At 41.6% G+C, this 20,898-nt stretch overlaps 2 protein-coding genes across 10 annotated transcripts in view; one reads left to right on the top strand and one right to left on the bottom strand.

Moving 5' to 3' along the window:
- The window catches only part of ARHGAP10 (Rho GTPase activating protein 10), a 158,800-nt gene extending 144,808 nt beyond the window's left edge, over positions 1-13,992 (top strand). The window contains exons 23-26 of one of the 4 annotated variants that reach the window (XM_030491512.2): positions 3,629-6,439; positions 7,455-7,495; positions 7,731-7,807; positions 13,161-13,992. In XM_030491512.2, coding sequence (XP_030347372.1) covers positions 3,629-3,717 — 89 coding nt within the window. In that variant the 3' untranslated portion in view covers positions 3,718-6,439; positions 7,455-7,495; positions 7,731-7,807; positions 13,161-13,992. Of the gene's footprint in view, positions 1-3,628; positions 6,440-7,454; positions 7,808-8,161; positions 8,201-13,160 lie in introns of all 4 variants that reach the window. The other 3 variants (XM_030491514.2, XM_030491513.2, XM_030491511.2) reach the window with 3 other exon arrangements.
- The window catches only part of NR3C2 (nuclear receptor subfamily 3 group C member 2), a 218,034-nt gene continuing 206,327 nt past the window's right edge, over positions 9,192-20,898 (bottom strand). For 5 of the 6 annotated variants that reach the window (XM_030491507.1, XM_030491510.1, XM_030491509.1 and 2 more), the window contains one exon: positions 9,192-12,899. In XM_030491507.1, coding sequence (XP_030347367.1) covers positions 12,744-12,899 — 156 coding nt within the window. In that variant the 3' untranslated portion in view covers positions 9,192-12,743. The remainder of the gene's footprint in view (positions 12,900-20,898) is intronic. The other variant, XR_003992170.1, reaches the window with a different exon arrangement.

Here is a 20,898-nt window from a genome sequence, read left to right as displayed (position 1 = left end):
TCTTTGGCAAAGTTTCCACCAGAAGGGAAGGCCCTCTTGTACCAGGCACTATATACACTGTGTTAGATTTCCTGCCCTGTTTCTGTGTCCTCCCAAAACAGCTATTTTCCACAAAGGTGTAGAAATCAGTGTCTGATTAAGTCCTGATGAAATTAGTGGCATCTAGGCAATGAACTAATGCTGCTGTGGAGATGAGTCTTGCTCTCATTGGTAGTCAAGACCTGTGAAATTTTTGAGCTGCCAAAGCAGAGCAAGGTCTGCTTATAGCATTGGGTCTCTGCGAGTTGCTGCTTGCAAGTTCTACATATTTGCAGTTAGATAATCATAATATTGGCAATATTGCAGCTATTTCCTATGGAGAATACAGAAAAGTAAGAAGAAATACTGCAAATGCCAAGTTGGCCTTACTGTGTTTCTTGATTAGATGAACTTGGCACAGCTTTTACTTAGAGATCTCATTGCAAGTTGAAGTTGGTTGATTTTTGTCTGCCCATTCGAGTTGGGGTGATTATTCCATAGCGCTTGCTGCTGTACCGATGGTCAGACTTCCTCCTCCTCTGCCCTTTGCCTCCCCTATGGCGAGAATGCTGAAGTGGCCTTGCAGCAGGTATGGAGGAAGCTGGGTTCCCACTCTGGGCGTTCAACTTGGCTGCTGTTTCAATTGTCCTACAAGGTGATGACTTTTAGTGGTGGTTCTTTGGTTGGTCTTGTTGTGCAGTCTCTCTATATACTCGTTAAACCTTGCTGAAAATATTCATTTATTTTCCCTTATTGTCCCTAGCCAACAGAGGACTCAGACCTATGGGATGATTGGTCCAATAATGAGTTGTAGTCTTAAGGCCAAATGTGTAGTTTCTGCAGCAAGGTATTTTTAAATGAGGCAGGCCTGAGAAAGTGCGAAGAGCTGTAATCGTTCTTGACTGAGAAGAAATGACAGAAAGGGGACACTATGGAAAGTTGTCTCTAGTGCAGGGTATTTTTTCAGAAATAGCCTGTGTCCTGGGTTTAAGAAAAGATGCGCGTGATAGAAAAATGTGTTTTGTGTGGTAATGTGTTCTAGATTTCAAACAAATGCGTGCTGTTGTACACTATACTTTGGAAATGAATTAGCAAGGAAAACAGGATCATTGGAGCTGAAAGCAGCTTTGCAGCTGGACAGCTTCCCCGTTAATATAATTTGTCTGCAGAAGAAGTCAGTGATGCATATAAGTATTTTAACCCTTCTTGTGTAAGGTGCTTTGAATGGAGGCATAAGTTTTACCCAACATAAGAGTCACCACAGCTGCTGAATATTAAGACTTACTTTTCGGTGTGTTCTTTAAAAGACAGACTGATCCCTAGAATTAGTGATCTTGGTTGTAATCGGAGCGCTTATTCTTCCTTCAGTCTTCACAGAGTCTACAAGGAACTTCTGCTAACAGATAACAAGGCCCTGAACTGTGTAACATGCATGTATGATATTTGGTTTCCTAAGCACAGAGCTCAGTGGTACAACCCATGTCTAGTCTTCTGGGGTAAAACTGGTGTTTGTCACTTCATGTGTTGTCTCTGAACATGCTGCGGTATGTGGATTTCAGTATTATGTTATCAAACTTGCTTAGAAAATACTTCTTTTGAAACTAGCTGTTGTGTGGAGTCAAGTGATTCAGCCTAGTTGGAGCATTTCCTCCCTTGGGTAAATTTTTGGTAAATTTACATTTCAGTGTGATCCCCTCAGATGAGGGCTACCCTCATTTTGAACAGGCCTTGGAGTTACAGGCAGTCAAATGCCAGCAATATCTATCCTCTCTCTAAAGTAAATTTAGGTTGAGTTCCAGAGGACAAGTAGAAATTTCCTACTTCCAGGTTTTCTAGTTGTTTTTCTTCCTAATCTGTCATTTTTTTGGAGTTTGTATCCTGTAATACAGATGTGCTCCGTAGGCATCGGAGAGACTTCAGGGAGAGGTTTGGCTGCCTGCTAGTGCTGCTGGCGTGTTTGCTGGAAAGAGTAGAATTACAGCCGCTGCGGTGGAGCTGCTGGAGGGAGGTTTGTGGTGGTGTCAGCGATGCAGCTTCAAATGCATGTGTACTCTGTAATTGTGGAATAAAAATGACAAAGGGAGAGGAGGGCCTGCTAATTACTAATAGCAATGTAAGTTACTGCGTGCACAGAGATCCTAAAGGTAATTTTCTATCTGTATTTTTCCTTTGGAATCTTTCCTTTGAACATATTCATTATAAATATAAGCCCAGGCTTTTGTTCTGAACCTAAACTCTCAGTGTCATTTGAAAGCAGTTTTGTTTTCTGGATTCCTTAGAGGTATAGCTGGTGTTTAAAGCGTGGTTTCTGAGCACAGCTTCTAGCTTTGCTGCCTGACAGTAATAGGACGGGAGGAAAAAAACTAGGGGAAAGTATATTTTAAGTGTTCAAATTTAGAGCCTTACAATGCTTTGGAACGTGAGACTTAACATGTTGCTCTCTCTTAACTGTTATTTCCCTGATTTGCAGAAGGCTACAAATATCACATTCCCCAATGTGTTAATGTGTTTTAAATAAAGCACTGACATGGCTGGCAGCATGTTTCAGCATTTGTCTGATCTCTTCCCTAAATAATGTCTGTCTCAGAAGCTCTGTGAGGATAAATTAATATGGTACAGAATATCGTGGGTCACTAAAAGTGTGGGATTTTACAGTTATGTAGGTAAGTAGGTACCTGTGTCATATTCTTACAAGAAATTTGAAAGGGGAATTGGAGGACTTCTTTAGTCTATTTTCCAAAGAAATGAGGCTTATGTTTAACTTCCTGACGAATGTGGTCAAAGTCTATATAGGAAGCCAGGTTTTATTAGTTCTGTTGCTCACAGAGTAATTTGTGGGGCATTTAGAGTATAAGCTGATCTTTTCTCATTTTAGATTCACAGATACTCTTGCGTAAACTTTGAGATCAGAGTGGTGAACACTTAGGATGGCAATAAGGAACAAGGTTCTATTGTTCAAGACTTTCCATTGTAGTTTGTGAATAGCACTATGTATTTTAATTTCAGAGAGAAGTTTTAACCAGAAGAAAGATCCCAATTTGTCCACTGGTCTCATCCAGTAGCAGCTCTACTCTGTGAAAACATGATACTTCACAAAGATCTGGCTCATTTCTATTTCCCTTATAATCTTGTGTGCTTACTACAATCTTTACACACTTCTCATGCAGTGTGAGGCCCTATGCTATTTTTCTGTGGCTCTGAGCTTACAGATTCATCACCTCTGCTCAAGACAGGTTTCTGGTCATGCTTTGCCCCCAGCTACTGAAATTGTTTCCTTCTATTTGATATGAATTCTAACTTTTCCCCAAAGGCACCTGGATTTTCTGTTTTATAAACCTGTCCTAAGTTACATTAACTCTTTCCTTAACAAAGTCTCCTACACCTAAAAGCTATTTCACTGTGTATGCTTTGCAGAAAATGGTTCAAGCTCTTATATTATGTAAGTATTTCAGTTAATGATCCTGTTCTTTCCTATCCAGATTCTTAAACTGGTCATTGCAGACGACGGGATGTTTTTATGGATGCTTTGCCTTTTGTTGTGGGGCTAAAGCTAAAAGTACCAATTCAAGCATACAAAGATGTAGTCATTTTTTTCTCTTTTCTTTTGCAGTGCAATTTTCCAGGGAACCAGGATGGCTAGAAGGCACGCTAAATGGCAAGAGAGGACTTATTCCACAAAACTATGTTCAGTTTTTATAGCTTTGTGCATTGAACGCCAAGAAGGTGTACATGGTATCCATGGATTTTTGTTATAGTCACTTCTCCCTACTTTTGTGACTGCTTTTAATCAACGAAGAGCCTGACTATGGGTTGAAGGTCCTGATCTGTATAAAGACATTAAGTGTTGCCAAATATAAATTACAAGAAAAGATTCTTTAAGGGTTGGAATGGGTGGGGGGACAAGAATGGGGGATGGAGGGATAGGTTCATTTTCTAATAGGGTGCTTTTTTCCATTGTAAAGAGCAGTAGTGGTACATTTGCTTGAGAGATGCCTAGCATTGTAAGTCAAATATTTGGTTGATTCTGACTCAAGTTTCAGTTTAAGAAGATTTTTATAAACTTAGTGTCATCATAGAATCCCAGACTGGCTTGGGTTGGAAGGGACCTTAAAGCTCATCTAGTTCCAACCCCACTGCCACGGGCAGGGACACCTTCCACTAGACCAGGTTGCTCAAAGCCCCGTCCAACCTGGCCTTGAACACTGCCAGGGATGGGGCAGCCGCAGCTGCTCTGGGCGCCCTGTGCCAGTGACTCACCACCCTCACAGTGAAGAATGTCTTCCTCATATCTAATCTAAATCTACCCTCTGTCAGTTTAAAGCCATTCCCCCTTGTCCTATCACTACATGCCCTTGTAAAAAGTCCCTCTCCGGCTTTCTTGTAGGCCTGCTTTAGGTATTGGAAGGCTGCTGTAAGGTTTCCCCTGAGCCTTTTGGAGATTATTCCTAAAAAATCAGCATTTTTAACATAATATTATCTGGGGTTGGAAAATACTGTTGGATAAAAAAAAAAATATCATGCTGACAAATTACATTTCAAAGCAGAATAGATGATATGGAACAGACACCAGTAAGTAAAATAATAGGTATCAAGACATGACATTTTTCAAATGTCTTCAAAGAACACATTCGTTTATGTTGTGTGTATGATTTCATTTATTTTATAAAGATAAGGCACATGAACTTTTATTACAGGCTCCTATATGTCATGGTTCCTTTGCTACTCAAAAATATCACTGTAAATGAAATAAAATGTTATTTGCTCTTTGACCTAAGTCATTCCTACGTTGGAGGATATTTTGCTCTAGTTCTGTTAAGTTTCGATGTGAAATAATTACTGGCAGCTCTATGCAGCAAGCCTCAAGCAGGTTCCAAAATGGATGCGGAACTGTCCTCACTTAAAATAGCCAACTCGGCAAGCTCAAGCCAAAACCAAAAGTGAATCTCTGGCTGTGGGCCTTACACGTCCTAGAGGCATCTTGTGTTTTATCCATTTTCTGTCTGTCTAGCTCCTCCTTGAGCTCCCCTTTCTTCCTCCCCTGTGGTTGTCAATTGTAAGGTCCTAATGGTGCTTCATAGTATCAGGATCCTCAAGTAACTGCCTCGTAATTTGTAGAACTATTTGAGCAGTAAGAAAGTTACCTGTGGTCTTAGAAAAAGCTTCCAGAAATCTTGTGGTGTATAAATCTGTGCCTTGCGATTAAAAAGAAAGAAACAAGTTACATGCAGTTTTATCATTAATCTTTCTATTTTTCTCTTCCTCAAGTTAAGACCCTCTGGGAGGCAGTGGAGAGGATGCAGGAAAATATGACGGGATGACATGCTAGTACAGGCTCGCTTATTTCTTAAATTGGACTCCATGGATTTGGAGTCATTTACTGCAAATATACTTAGCTTGCAAGTTTTTCTAACTAATGTGATTAGTAACCCAGTTAATGGTTAATGCTGCCTTAAGGCTGAGATGGCTTTTTTCCTCCTGCAGATTTAACTCCATACCATTATTTTGTTCCTTTGCCCAGACTGCACAGACCATTGGAGTATGCACAAATCACTTCCAGCTGGAGAAATGGTGGGCCAAGCCAATGCAGCTCTCCAGCACTAAACCTCAGAGCTCGGAGGAGTTCCGTTTGGTGTATTCTGCTGGTATTTGGGCAGTGACTCTCTGCCATGCAGCTTTTAGGCAGTTCTTGTCTTGGCATAGTGGCTGAGTCACCCAGGCACTGAAGATGACTTTTGGACTTCTCCGAAGGACATCCAAGTTCTTTAATTTACTCCTTGACTCAGTAGTAAGGAAATAGTTGCACCAGTACATACAGCAACAGATTGCAGGTTTCCTTACTCAGATTTGTTCATATGGCAAGGCCCTGTTCTGGCTGTGTATTGTGTCGCCTGGGCCTGTGGCTCAGTCGGCTCATTTGTGGCCTTGAAGAGTCACTCCGGAGACAGGATGGTGTGGCCGGGTTGTGGCCAGACTCGTTTTTCTGTGGAAAATGTTGAAAGAGGGAGAATGTAAATCTTTGGTATTAGCCTAGTAGGGGCATGGCAGCTGGGTATGCTGGCTTGTCACACAGCAAAGCTGTGGTAACTTGAAGCTTACAAGCTTTTTAAGTTGCTTCCATTTGGTTCATTGTTGTTTTAAACCTGTAATGCATGTTTGATCTTGTCCTGGATGCTGTCTTCCAAAGCTCTCAATGTATTTCTCAGCTCTAGAGCTGGGTTATGTTTTTTTTTTTCTTTTTAACTGAGGTGGTTTAAAAAGGCAGGTAGAGAGGGAATAATAGACTTGGTGTCTCTTCCATCCGGTCCTGTGACCTTTTTTGCCTTTAGGTGAGATGTTTGGAGACTCCCATTACTTCCTGGAGCCACGCAGAACCCAAACAAGAGGAAAACTTCTCTACTGAGCAGTCATACACTGAGCAGAGGTAATACTAATCCAAACTTTCTCACATCTTAGATGTTGTCTGAAGTCAGTAGTGTGAGCTGAGCCAGATCAGGTCTGGCTTTTGGGCTGACCACACTGCCTCTTAGGAATTTAGCTGTGGTAATTGCTGCCCACCATAGGGGTTTCCACATCAGCTTGGTCATAGTGAGGCTGGGTATAGACCTGTACAGCCAAGGAGCTGTGGCACCTCTCATTCTTCATCTGCACTGCTGAACAGCGCTGTAAACGATGCCCTCATACTGCCTGACTGGAAGTAGAGATTAAAGGAATCTGAAAGTTAAAAATCAGATTAAAAAGTCAGGGCCCTTTCCCATCCTTTGAGATTGTTTTTTTTTCCTGAAGCTGGGTCTTAGGGCATGCCTCTTGTTTGTCTGTTCCATGGCTTGGTAGAGTTGGGAAGAACAGCGTAACGCACTGTTAACTTGAGGCAGGAGGGAGGACAGGGAATCAGTTGTGAGAGAGCTGGTCAAAGGGCTTTGCTCTTTTGGCCTGGCAGCAAGAGTGGTCATTTTAGAGCATGGCCTGACTCCATTCTCTCACGAGGAACAGCTCTCATGTCACAGCTATAAGTCCAGCTTTAACGCTCAGGTTGGGCTCCCCCTCCCTTGCTACGTGCTGGTTACTGTGCGTAGGAAGATGTACTTGTCACTTTTCAAAAGCTGAGACTGTTAGTAGGGAATGCATGACACAGGCTGAAAATTAGAGAGGGGGAATTAGGAAAAAACCCACCATTTTGTGCTTGTTATGCAAAACGATGTTTGTGTTGCCATCTCTGCGGGGCTAGAGATTGAATCCCACCGCCTGGAAATTACAGTCAAATATGTGTTTGCCGATTAGCTGGGATCAGTGGGAATTTGCAGTTTGTGTTAGTCACTGGACAGTGCGCAGCTCTGCGCCTTGGCTGGGTAGCATTTTCACTCTGCTGAGTGAAAACCCTGGGGTTTTCAGGCTGCTGAATGTTGTTAATCATTTTCCCCACCTGATCTTCATGGCAGGTTTCCTTCTGATGGCCAGATTTATCTATCCTGTAATGAAAGTAAGTGTTCCTGCTCCACTGCTTACACTTTATCTAGCTGGGCCTCTGTAATTGTAGCACAGAAAAGACTTGGGGAGAAACTTGGAACAGAGATTCTCATTCTCTTAACCCATTTCAGAATTCTTACCTGGTTTGCAATTTAAAGAGTTGCTGACAGAGGGCTTGTGTAGGCTGTAAATGCACCAGTGTTAAACGTGGTTTAACTGAAAGTCATCACTGGAGTTTCACCTTTTAGGCTGAATGTACCTTGGACACATCTTCTACTCCAGAGTTCAAGAGTGTGCCCTCACCTGTGCCTGCAGGAACCCACAGGTAAGCTCCAAATACACTTTATCCTCTCACCATCTACAATTAAAGTGTTTGTTTTAAAACCTTATGGCATGGCCTGTTGTACCTAGCAAAAGCTTTGAAATGAAAGGGTGTTTCTCCCCTCTTTTCTATCTCAGTAGTACTGTACTCATCATAAACTCCCAGTCTCTGTAGATACCTGAAAGGAAGCAGTGTCCCAGCATGAGGTCAGATTACAAGTTTTGTTATGTTTTTAAGTAGTGATAGCATTTTCTTATTTCTAGAACAGCATATGACAGATACATCTGCTTGTAAACATATGGGATGTTTTTCTTAACACTGCTGATTCTCTACTCTTCTTTCCTTCTGACAATTCAGCAAACAGAAGGCAGGTGCGAGAATTTTTGGCAATAAAAGGTTTGTGGAACTTTTTATTAAAAAACCAAAATGAAATTTGATGGTGGTCTTACACCACGGAGTGAGCTGCATGCAGAACTCAGTGGGGAATTTTTGAGAGAGAGAGTGCACAGAGCAAACCAGAGTTTTATCTCCCCTTCTCTCTTGCAATTACAATTGGAAAAGACCTGACCCTAAAAAGGCAAGTTCATTTAGTCACTGGGGACACCTGGTGTATATCATCATCATAGAATGGTTTGGGTTGGAAGGGACCTTAAGTATCATCTCTAGTTCCAACCCCTCTACCACAGGCAGGGACACCTTCCACTAAACAAGGTTGCTCCAAGCCCCTGTGTCCAACCTGGCCTTGAACACTGCCAGGGATGGGGTGGCCACAGCTTCTCTGGGCAACCTGTGCCAGTGTCTCATCGCCCACATAATGAAGAATATTTTCCTAATATCCAAGTCTCTATAAAATAGCAAATCCCTATTTCTATGAGAGAATTTCCACCTTTGGTCGAGGGGTGCATCAGCTCCAGGTTAACTGAAACTGGAAGCCAGATGTGTCTGGCTGCAGAAGGGTGCTGGGTTTGTTTCTTTGAGTGGGATGGAGCTTGTGAATGTAATGGTGTCAGCACCTCATTTGTCAATTACAGTCGCCCAGGCTAAGTGAACCAAGTTCCTCACGGTTGGGCATTCCTTATGGTACAGTGTGAGCAGCTGCTCTCTGGCTGAAGCCATCCTATTTGCTGCATCCTCCACGTTAATAGAGCTTGATGAAACCAGATTTCTAGATGTATGAAGAAAGATGTTCTATTACACTGTTTATGTTACTTAGACTCATTTCTAGATGAGCAGAAGGTCATCTCTAAGGACATCACTGCACCAGCACCTATCTGAGATTAAAATGCAAGAAATACTTGCAATCAAACCAGTTTAATTCATGTATATTTGTACAATTTGTATAAAAAAAAAAAAAGGAAAAAAAAATAGGTACTTGCAGACATTAACATAAAGACCAAACAATATTTTCTATTTATTTAAAAAGCTTTAAACATACAGAAGCAAACCCCTAATTATAAATGCATCATTATGCATAGATTTTACTGTTTACACCATACTGCTGGCTGCTTTTCTTTTTCATCCAGGAATCTATTTAAACTCCAAGAATTCTTAAACATTCCTCTGAGCTTCCTGGCCTCAGAACTGCTGTCTATCTTATCAAGTCATTGACCTCCAGCTGAAAACATTGCTCTAAAAAAAGAAAGAGTCAAATCTTTAATAAACAATTAAAAGTGCATTAACTGTAGAATTGTTTAATTTCATAAATGTTTAAACAAGTCAGTGAAAAACACCACCCTGTGAATTAGCTTTTTGCATTATTGATTGTAAAGTATCTTTTTTTAATAAGATTCTGCTATTGCAAACTTTAGTCTCTTCTAGTTTACTCTGTGCAACCGTTCAGTCGCACGCCGTGTAGTATTCCTGAAATACCCACTGCAGAACATTAACACTATTTTACATTTTTAACTGTGTATACAATGCGCTTGCTGCATATCCCTGTTCCTTCTTAACACCAAAATAATTCAGCTCGATGAACAGAAGCCCACTCCTAAAAGGTCTTTTAGGTTATGTCTTGTATTTTGCAGGAGACAAATGCCTATTTCACTCTAAACAAATGCAAAAGAAGGGAACTTCCCCCGGTAGCTATAAACTAGGGTTGTTGGTTTCTTTCTTTATTTCTTTGCTGTACACAGGTTTAGATAAAAAAAGTGATGGCTATTCTGCTTAAGTGTCCTTGCTAAGAGAATACTGCCTCTTACAACATCTATATCCAATTGTATCTATTACTTCAATGATCTCTAGCAAAAAATAATAATCAATGAATGGTTTCATAAACAACAGGTGATTAAAGTAAAGGATTTATTATAATCTGCTTACAGTTGTTTGCAAAGACAGACATAACGTTTTTGCATAAAGATATAAATTGCTTTTTAAAACTAATTTAGTGTGTTTAATTATATGAAGTTTCTGTGAATTATGAATTGTACCAAACCAAGATTAAAAGTAATAAGGTACAAAAATAGGAGCAAACAGACAACAATTTGGACTGGGACAGGCATTTAACAGTGAAGTGTAGAATATGGCTTTGCTAGTTTAATCAAGCAAAGTTACTCTGAGACAGAAAAGGAGGCAGTAACTTTGTTAATATAAAAAGCTGCTGCAGACTGTATTCACCCAGAACCTGGCTTTGAAATTTCCTATTTCAGACTTTAACAAAAAAAAAAGGTAAATGAAAAGATGGATGTAGGACTGTGTCTTTACTGTAAACAACCAGTCTGCATGCTGTGTATCTCATGTTGGAAGTTTGGCTTTCATATTGCTGTGCAGGTCAGTATTGAAAGATCTGCCTATGAATTAGACTTCCAAAATGCAAATAATATATGTATGTATATATTTATATATAAAAAAATCTCTCTGAATACAGTCTTTACAGATTCCCCATTGCATAAGGCAGGTGTCATTTAAAAAGACAAGTAGCACTAACTGGCTTCAGTGCACCAAAGCGCACCGCAGAATTTGGACTCAGAAAGGGTGTAGAATTCTGCATTCAACCACCTTTTGAAAGAAATGCTACATTCTGACCGGCCAGAGGACAAACTAGAGCTCCAAAATATCAGTGGCAGCCAGAGAGAACACTATAGGACTCTGAAAAACTATTCTAGTTAAACATGAGCATATGGTAGCAACAGTAGAGCCTCAGAAAAGTTCACCTGTCCTCTATTCTACTCCAAAATTTTGTATTTGCTTATAAATTGTGAAACAATGAAAATCACCTCAAAAAGTTGTTTTTGTTTTTCTTTGCAGTCTTACTCTAGAGAAAACATTTTTGAGACAAAATCGGACCGACTGAGTTGAACTTGTAGTGTGAACATTTGTCTTCTCGGATGTATTCAGATTATTACAAAAACGCTTACAAAATTACACGCGGTTTTAGTTTATCACTAAAAATTCTACTCAGCTTGCCTGCCCTTAGCAGCACCTTACCACCCCTTTCACCAGGACAAATCTGTTTCGTATACTTACTGTAATGATCTGCATGTTCCCTTCATCATAATCAGAAATCGCTCTCCCCCATCTGAAATAATAATCTGACCTTTTAAGATGCTTTATGTATCCAGTATTCAAAGGAAAACCAAACAATCTGGGAAGCCTTAATAAAAAAAGAGAAATCATTCAACATCTTATTCACCCCTGTTCCCCTGAGAGAGAAAGGGAACCGAGGGCAAGAACTCACTATATCATTAAGCTGGCAAAAGCTTTTGGAGAGACCGTAATTTGTCTTGTTAAATGAAACCTTGGTAAGATGGCAAACACAACAGAGTGTAGTTTCCTACAGAAATATGAAGCAGAAGTTCAAAGATGTGCTCGAGTCAGATACGCTTGCAAGCGAGACGAAAGGGAGAAAAATATAGAGGGGGAAATAGAAAGGCTTAAATACAACTGAAAAGGTTAAGTGTGGTTATTTACAACAGATACTGTAGGATGGTAAATTAGATATGATGCTAAAAAAGGCACAGCTTTCCCTTTCTTAAATACACTGTAAACGGTTCATTATGCATGCAGAACATTTCACTTTACAAAAAAATTACCTTGTTTGTTTAGACAAAGATAGTACTTAAATAGTCTCCAGCAAAATAGAGTTCTTTCAAAAATACTTTCCCATTCATCCTATTAACCATTAAAGAGATTTTTTTTGTCTCATTTACAAAAGTTCCTTACACCTTATTTCAGGTCCTTCACAATTTATACATACAGCAATGTACAGTACAGCAAAAGACTGCAAAAAATTATTTGTAAAGCCAGCACAATAGATACTATAAATTGATACCAGGGCATTTGTTTTCGCATCTCATCCTTTGTAATTAAATAGTAAATGGACACTTAACACAGTGTATAGCATCTATGATGGGATAACATGGGATAACAAATGCCGCAGGTGGGGATAACAGAGTATTCCACACCAAATGTTCTGTTTTTACTTTACACGTTAGGGTTTGTGTGTGTGTATATATGTGTGTATATATATAGGTTTTGTTTTTGTCCTTTTTTTCTTTTTTTTACAAGAAAAGAATATTAATGCCCCATATTGACTTTACGTTTTATGTGCAAACCAAGGGTAAGCTTTAAAAAGTTCTCATTAGTTCTCGAACCCTTTTAAAACAAGCAAACAATACCAGAAACTACATGGCATATTTAAAACTCCATCTGTTAAAATATCAAAATCAAAGAGTTATTGACTAGATATGGCTTTTCATCCAGAGGAACAGGAACATTTTCTAAGTGTTTTAGGGTTATGGGGTAATTTCCAAACATCTAGGTCTTGCCAAATCCAAGTCAACTGCTTTTCATTCCCCAAACCCTCCATATGATTTTAGACTATTCAGAGACTGCTGAACAAGTGTAAATAGCATGTTTAAAATATGGTTTCTTGGGTCCTTCATGGGTGTGGAATAACACAGGGAAACTTAAGGCAAAGTTCTTCCATTTAAGACATTTTCTATCACTTCCTGTGAAAGTACAGGGGCTTGGCATTCCCAGATTCCACCTTTGGTAGCTGGTCACTGATGATTTCCACCAGCATGGCTGGAAACTCTACTTTCAGTGCCTGAGACTCTCGGAAGGTGTAGAAGCAGAATTCCAATAAGTCACTAACAAGCTGAAACAGAGAGAGAGAAACACTTCTTAGGAAAAACACAGACAATTTTGCATGTGAACAATAGCTTATTGATAATGGACTATTACCGAGAAATGGCATCTTACTCTGCCTTGGCAGTCCATTTGCAGGGGTTAAAAAGCAAACAAAAGAACTCAAATCCCAAAGCGCTACTTAAGTCATTAAAAATCAACTAACTAGGAAAACCCAAGATACCACAGATTTCATTTTTCAGCGTAACTGCACTTCTTATTTCACTAACAGGCAACTGGCCGCCATGAAGACTACGGGTACTCAGTGTCTATGAAAATGAAGTCTTCTGCCCAGAGGGAAAAGATCAGCCATGAACTATTGTATCTCTAATTCTCAGCTGGATACACACCGTTCATCATTAAATCAGATTATTTGGTTAACTTCAGTGCACTCTCCGGGGGTTGCAACCTACAACTGCCAGAGCAGCTGATGGTTTTAGCTCAACAACAGGCTTCTGTGTCACACTGCAGTATTTCAGGTTTTATAGCATCACAGGCCTTATGAAACTGTTGATCTGGTAAGGCATTTCTATTTATAAAGGCATTTTTTTAATACACCCCCCCCCACCCCCCCCAGCTTTTTTCTGCTTAATAATCATTAAAATATAGAGACAGTAGTTAAAGGAAGTATCTCTTTTGGAAAAAAACCCTAAACCCTAAATTCTCCATTTCCACAGTGGCACCTAACAGCAGTTTTGCTTTCTCTCAGTGGACTAAGCATGATCCTGAGAATTTTAAAGACAAAAATTTCTATTTAGCTTCTCAATGACCAAGTAGGAAGCTTTGTTCTGCAACACCACAAGCACTGTCTACTGCACCATGGCCCTCCTTTGGCTTCCTCTGGCTGGCAAAAAGGTGGTCATGGATGAAATCATATCTCAGTTCTCCCAAATGGCAGCTGACAGCCATTTTGTTACCCTAATAGAGGTGGTCTCCAGCTGTAACAGGGATGCAAGCTGAAGGACAAAATGGCATACGGGTACCAAGAGCTTTTTGCTATGTGGGGAAAAAATACCGTGTGTCTTCTAAGCACCAATAAATTTAGCCTGACTTGTTCTACCTTGTCTCAAGTTGTGGTGGTCTCATTTGTCAGTTACAGAATTTCACTGTGGTCTACATGTTATGGGAAACTTAATCACACCACAAGAATGGACATTAATTTTTGCTTTTGAGCATTTTAATTTGGTTTTGTCTCTTGTGGTATTTTCTCCACGCAAAATAGCAAACTGCAGCTTATCTTTGCTATAGAACAACATGCTCTTAGAGTGAGAGAACTGTGAAGATAAGGTGACCTCTTCCAGCATCACTGCTTGGGGGTAATAAATGGATTATGATAAACAGATGCCCCATCCCTGGACGGGCTTTGAGCAACCTGGTCTAGTGGAAAGTATCTCTGCCCATGGCAGGGGATAGGAACTAAATGATCTTTAACATCCCTTCCAACCCAAATCATTCTGTGATTCTGTAAAAACATGGCAAAGGAAGCTCATGGCTCAACCTCCATGCATGCAGGCTTTTGCTGGGTTAGTTTTACATACAGTACCTTGATATAATCGAGGAATACCTGTTCCATGACCTTTAGTAGCAAAAGAATGTTATTTAAAAAATAATAGGTGTTTTTGTTGCTGTGATCTAAATAAATGTCCTAAAGCCTTACAGTATGCTGTACCCTTTGCAATCTTTAAGAGAGACACAAGTCAGTCAAGAGGCAGAGACAAGACAGCGTCTGAGGCACTCTTGAATGAAGTGCGTCTGGGTTTCCGTTAGCATCTGACTTTCCATTGCAGTTCACTAAATTACCGTGTGTACAACTGAACTAAAACTAGAGCCTGTGCTATTTAAACATTCAAACATTTGGTGCCTTATGCCCTTGCAAGGGACTTAAACCACTTCTGCTTGTGTAGTTTATCAAACACAAGGTTGTTGTTTCAGTTCTTAGTGTGTAGAGTTGCACTCTGAAGTAAAGCAGTTAAAGAAAAAGTGGACATCTAGAAGGCAGAAAAGGAAATAAAAAGATACAGGCAGCAACAGACTACCACCTTGTAGCACCCTATCTTATTACTTAGTTTCAGGACTTTCACAGCTGTTCTTCCAAACATGCAAGCAATTTATGAACAAGACAGAGAAGCGCTAAGATCACTCACACACGAGACTCTGCTATTGAGCACTACATGAGCCTGTTTGCTGTTGCTTAGTTCATTCACGATCTGGCATGTCATGGAGCAATACTAAGTGAACAGATGCATACTAAACAACTAGCATAGACATAATTTGGTTTGCAAGGGGGGAAAAAATGCTGATGTTCAAAGGTTCACTTTACCCATTAGGAGGAAGTTGTTTCTGCATCTACTGTGTGCCAAAAATATTCCAAACATAACACAAAACCAGCCAAAGAGAAGGAAACTGTCTCTTGGTAAAATCACCACTAACCTCCTCTCTGCTTGTGTCATCAAATACCAGCACCTAAGCAAACCAAGCCTCACTCCCCAATACAGCCTTGACAGCGACCTGGTGAATGTACTACTTTTCCTGAACTTGAACACGAGTCATTTCACATCACTGAATGTGAGTGAGGGACTTGGGCTCACCTCTGTCACCCCACCAACCAGCCTCGCTGTGCTCCTGGCTCACCTTCTCTTAAAGTCAAGCTCATTCCTGCCTCGTCACACTCGTGTGGAAGCCACCAAATGCTGCATGATAGGCATCACAGAAAAGCCTAAGTGGAAACTATTCACTCTGCCACCTTAGCAAGCTTGTAGTAGCATCAAGTGCATATGCGTGCCTGGTGAGTATGTGGACAAAAGGGGAAATGAAAAATACCAACACTGACGAAGGGAGCATAATCTACTCTATACAATAAAGGAGTTAGCAGTCCAGTGGGGAAAATGCAGGATGTGGTCACAGATACTATCATAACATAGCATGTTATGAGTCTCACCCCAGAGGAGAAAGGTTAAGTTTACACAACCATTTAAAAGAAAATACCAAGAACCCCCCATCATGTAATACTTGGGTTTAGAGTGTTAAGGATAATACACATTCTCTATCTATTTAGTCTGCTAAAACTTTTGTTGTTCTCTTCCTCAAGCAAAGTTATCAACTTACTTTAACATATTTGGCAATAATCAACCACATCAAGAAAAAAGGATTATCAAGAAGCACACCACCTGTGTCACACGGATAAGGGACTGCAGTTGGGATTTTTTTAACTGCAACCTTAAAAGCTGTGTGCCTTTTGGGGTTGGGGAAGCACTTCTAGCACTAATTGAAACCAAAGACGAATCAAAGACCAACTCAGAGGTACTAAAATGTAAACAACATGATAAGGTCAGCTAGAGAAGGCTACACAACTGTGAACTGAGCCACGAGCAGTGCTCTCCTCTGCGAGCGTGTCCTCATGCATTTTGAAAGGTACCACTCCTGACTACAGTCTGCCTGACTGCTTTTACCCTCTGCTTCTGGTAGCTCATATTGGAACTGCTCCTCCAGTATGGCAGTGTGAGAGGCAGCTCTAATTGGGCAGCATGAAGGAGAGCACCACTGTTTTCACAAGCAGTGCAACGGTGACTAGAAACGTATTTACTTTTACAATCTCCAATTATTTCAGCTGCTGAAGCACTCTTCTGAAGAGCTACAGCTTGGCAGAGTGCAGACAGTGCAGTTAAGGCCACAACTAAAATAATTCCTATTTCCTCGGGATGCAACCAGGACATCATTCTTACCGCTTTAGTAGGTAGTTGTTCAATTCTCTTTGGAGCTGGCAATAAACCATGGCTCGGTACCTCTGACAGCATTGCAAGCCTCCCTCTGCATGCAGGACAACCAGGCCAGCGTCATGGGACAGGAGCTCTGTACCACCAGGGCTTTGCCAAGATGGGTCCTGGAATGGAGTTGGAGTCTCCCGAATGGAGACCGCAGCCTCTCCAGGTGGGCACATACCACTACAGAAGTTACTACGCGCTGGGTTGTGGGGATGCAGACGCACAGGTCAGAATTATCAGGTCCATGTTACCCAGACTGCTGTAAGACATGACAGCTCTTCTGCTGGCAAGTGGATCAGCTGTTAGCTATAACCCTTCACCACTTCAGCCATTAATTATGAAGCTTTCTCTCACAACTACCCTACAGAGTGCTGCATTTAAACACTTCCAAGGCTACAGCAGGCTTAGTAATTCTGAGATTTTTACTTAATCAATCTTTGCATTTGTATGCTGTATTAAGCACCTCTGAGAAATAGGAGCATTAATCAAACATCATTTTCTGTTATTAGGATTGGGTTTCCATAAAATAGACTTTTTCACCCATACAGTTCTCCATAATTAAAAAAATGTATCCTTTAATGAAGTCCCTGAAGTTAATGCAGTTACAGTGACCTTCAAGCACTTGCAGAATTTTTACAGCAAAAATAATGTCTTTGGAGTTTGGCAATCTCACCGTGCCCTTGCATTTCCAGTAAGAACTGTCTGATCTGCAGGGGTGCACAGTTCTGTGCTCAGCTAGTTTTCTGACTTGAGACTCTCTCAGTCTCTGAGTGTGGTACGAAAGCCCACAGCCACTTCTCTATCAGGAGTATCTTTGTGATTAAGCCTACTGATACAGCAATGGAGACAAGAGTAGGGTAACAACACAGTGCTGAGTAATTTCTTCCTATTATTAGCTACAACTATTACTGTCAGAAACCTCTTGTGTTCTCATATAAAAATGACACTCTGGAAACTTTCTCTGTCCCTTTCAGGAATGGGTCTCAGTATTTTGACTCCTGCTTTCAAAACTTGCCTGTTTCAAACTGCACAGGAGTCAGCCTGCTGCCCTGCTAAGGTAAGGAGCAGCAACCAGGGCCGGCCAACCTCCTTTCCCCTGGGCAGAAAAGAGCCCTCGGGTGAGTGCGGGGCTACTGCAACCTCCTGCTTTTCCCCATTCACACAGTGGGTACAAAGCTCCTGCATCACAACTGGTAAGGCTAAGGAAAACGACTGCCAGCCAGGTCTTGATTAGTCCATTACCATTATATTCCCTTTTGCTCCCAGTACTATGAAAATCCCATGATGTAAATTAATTTCTCTCAGAGCTCAGGAAGTAAATTATCCTCCCCTGGGATGGCTCACAGGCTGATTGTCAGAGGTACAGATGTCCTCTGGTGCCACAGTGGCTAATTCCTAGCTGCTTATGAAATCTTGAACTCTAATCCAAATAGAAAAACCTCCCACAAACCCAGGAAAAACAAAGTAAGAGCAAGGGATGAAGCCTGTGGTTATACCTATGCATTGCATTTACCTATTGCTAGCAAGGAGTAGAAAGTGGATAAATGCATTTGAATTAGGCACTAACAGTATCTGACCAGAGCAAATGTGGAACCTAGTTCTGCCTGGACAGGTGCATTTACTGATTTAGGAACTGCACTCATTTCTCTTCGTCAACACGTGCACGCTGAAACCACAGCACCTGACACCCAGCATGACATGGAGGAACCTGAGGTGATCTCATTTTGTATGCTTGGAGGATGCATGCAAACCCACGGTATCACACACCACAGAGCATCCTCAGCCCTTGGCCAGGGTAAACTTTGGACCAAGTCTCCCTTGCTTTTCTGTCATCAGTAGCAGGGGGTTCTGCCCTGCTTCAGCAAACAACTATTAACGTAAAGGAGAAGAGACCCAACCATCACAAACTGAGCAAAGACAACCCTCAGAGAAGCCCCTGTCTACATTAGGGAGCTGGGAATCAATTTCTCACTTGACAGACGTGTATTAGCTGCTGCAACACACACCCATGCACACACATTGCTGCTACTTTTGTGGGGGCCGTACCAGAAGCAGGGACTGGATCTAGCCTCTGAGTATACAGGGAAAAAGCCTATTCTGAGAATTCAGTCACTAAACAAGGCTCCAAACAGCTCATCAGCCGTGGGACACAGCTTTGGCAGATCAGTAGCAGGAGTAAGTGCACCCAAAGGTGTTGGCAACAGCTGAGGGGCTCATCTGCAGCTTCGTATTTGTGGGATGAAGCACCTGCAGAGGCACATTTGCGTCCACCACAGCATGCCCTGCAAACCTGCCCCTCGAGGATCTGTGCCCTGCTTCCCACTGTCAGCTTTTTCAGTGAGTATAATCCTGGCGCTCTCAGCCTATGGAAAGATCCACCTCAGCTATAAAGTATTCCCTGCAGGAACCATAAAAAATTAATTATTCAGCAGCATGAGCCTTACAGAATTTATTTTTGTTTGGCAGAAAATATCAACAAGCAAACGACAGTGCAGTGCTCTGCCTTGCCAAGACAAGGGGAAGGTTCACATTAGGGTTTAATGTCATGGCATCGAAACAAAAGCCCTCTTCACTCGAAGTCTGTTTAGTATCAGCCAGATTGAAACCAAACTTAGCTTTTGTTCTGCAAACCGCCTAGCCATACACTACGCTCTCTGTAGTGTATGAAACAAGGCTTGCCATGCAAGATACAACCCTTCCTGCCAAAGCCAACAGGAGATGTTGAGGAGGATCCAAATGAAGTTTTTGATACCATGTGTAGTACATCTGTTTCTAATGTTCCTGCATGCCGTTTGTCTGCTCACATAACACAGTTCACCTACATCCAAGTGCTGCATATGCATCTCTCCCTGAAATGTCCATGGCCATTTGTGGGCACAAGGCCTGAAACCTTTATGTCCCAGGTAGAGAGGCCAGTTGTCCTTGCTGTGCTATGGTTCTCAACACGTAACAAACCCCCCAACCACAATGGTAGAAGTACAATCCCTGCAAGAAGGAAACAGAACCACAGAATGTTTTGGGTTGGAAGGGACCTTAAAGCTTATCTAGTTCCAACCCCCTGCCACGGGCAGGGACACCTTCCACTAGAGCAGGTTGCTCCAAGCCCCTGTGTCCAACCTGGCCTTGAACACTGCCAGGGATGGGGCAGCCACAGCTTCTCTGGGCACCCTGTGCCAGCGCCTCAGCACCCTCACAGGGAAGAATTTTTTTTCCTTTATCTAATCTAAATATGTTGATTATGTTGCTACCGTCAGCACTACCCACACTGGGGTCCATCCACAGAAGCAAGGCACAACAGCAAGTAAATGGCAACAACCCTTTCCTCCTCTTGTCTGCTGCCGCAGGAGAGGAAGGGCGCACTGTGTAACCAGACTGACTGCCAGCGCCTGCTGTATCAGCAACAACAGCTTCCACGCAGCATCATGCAAATAAAGAGCATTTTGGTGCATGGCAGCAGTGACGCAAACTACCCGTCAGCCTGCAGGCATGCTCCTCCAGCCAAGGAAACCGTGGTTATCTTCTCTGCTCAGGACAGGTTTCCATCTCATACTTTTCAGTTGTGCCTTTGCTACTTTGGGGCTTTATGGATCATTAAAGTTGCTGATTTTTTCAAATACTGAAGTGCCTACCTGGCCTTCTTGAAAATCTGTTTTCCTCACCTCGGCACTTTTGTACCTGCGCATATGTTCACTGCGTGGATGAATGATTTAGTACACTGAGCAGCATAAAACCATTGTATTTGGGGTCCTCTTCCTCATATCAGCCAAGTGATTTGGTACTGTATCAAATACTGTAATTTGATATTCCCATGCACTTTATTTCACGCAGTCCTCAGAAAGACTACTTAAAAATGAGGCTGATGACAGCAAGTGTGAAGGTGCAAAGGAGCAGTGTTGTTTTTACCGTTTCTTGCTACACTCAGGTAAAGCAAACTCCATGAATGACAGGATACTGCTTTGCCCTGATGGAAAAGCTGGAGGCAGGAGGAGAGCTTAATAAGCATGAATTCTTCACCAGTCCCTTTGGGCTTGCACTGCAAATGCCAGCGCTGTGGCATTGAAACACGGGGCCTCAGCTCCAGTTAGACCTCTCAGCACCAACTATATTCTGATCTTCTAAAATTATAACAGAGTAAGTTAAAAATGCATAGGTGGCAGCTGAAAAAGTGCTCCTCCTAAACTAAGAAACCGAGCAGAACATTTGCATTTA

This window comes from Strigops habroptila, chromosome 7 (assembly GCF_004027225.2).
Source record: "Strigops habroptila isolate Jane chromosome 7, bStrHab1.2.pri, whole genome shotgun sequence".
Lineage (NCBI taxonomy): Eukaryota > Metazoa > Chordata > Aves > Psittaciformes > Psittacidae > Strigops > Strigops habroptila.
This window is presented reverse-complemented; position numbering and strand designations above follow the sequence as displayed.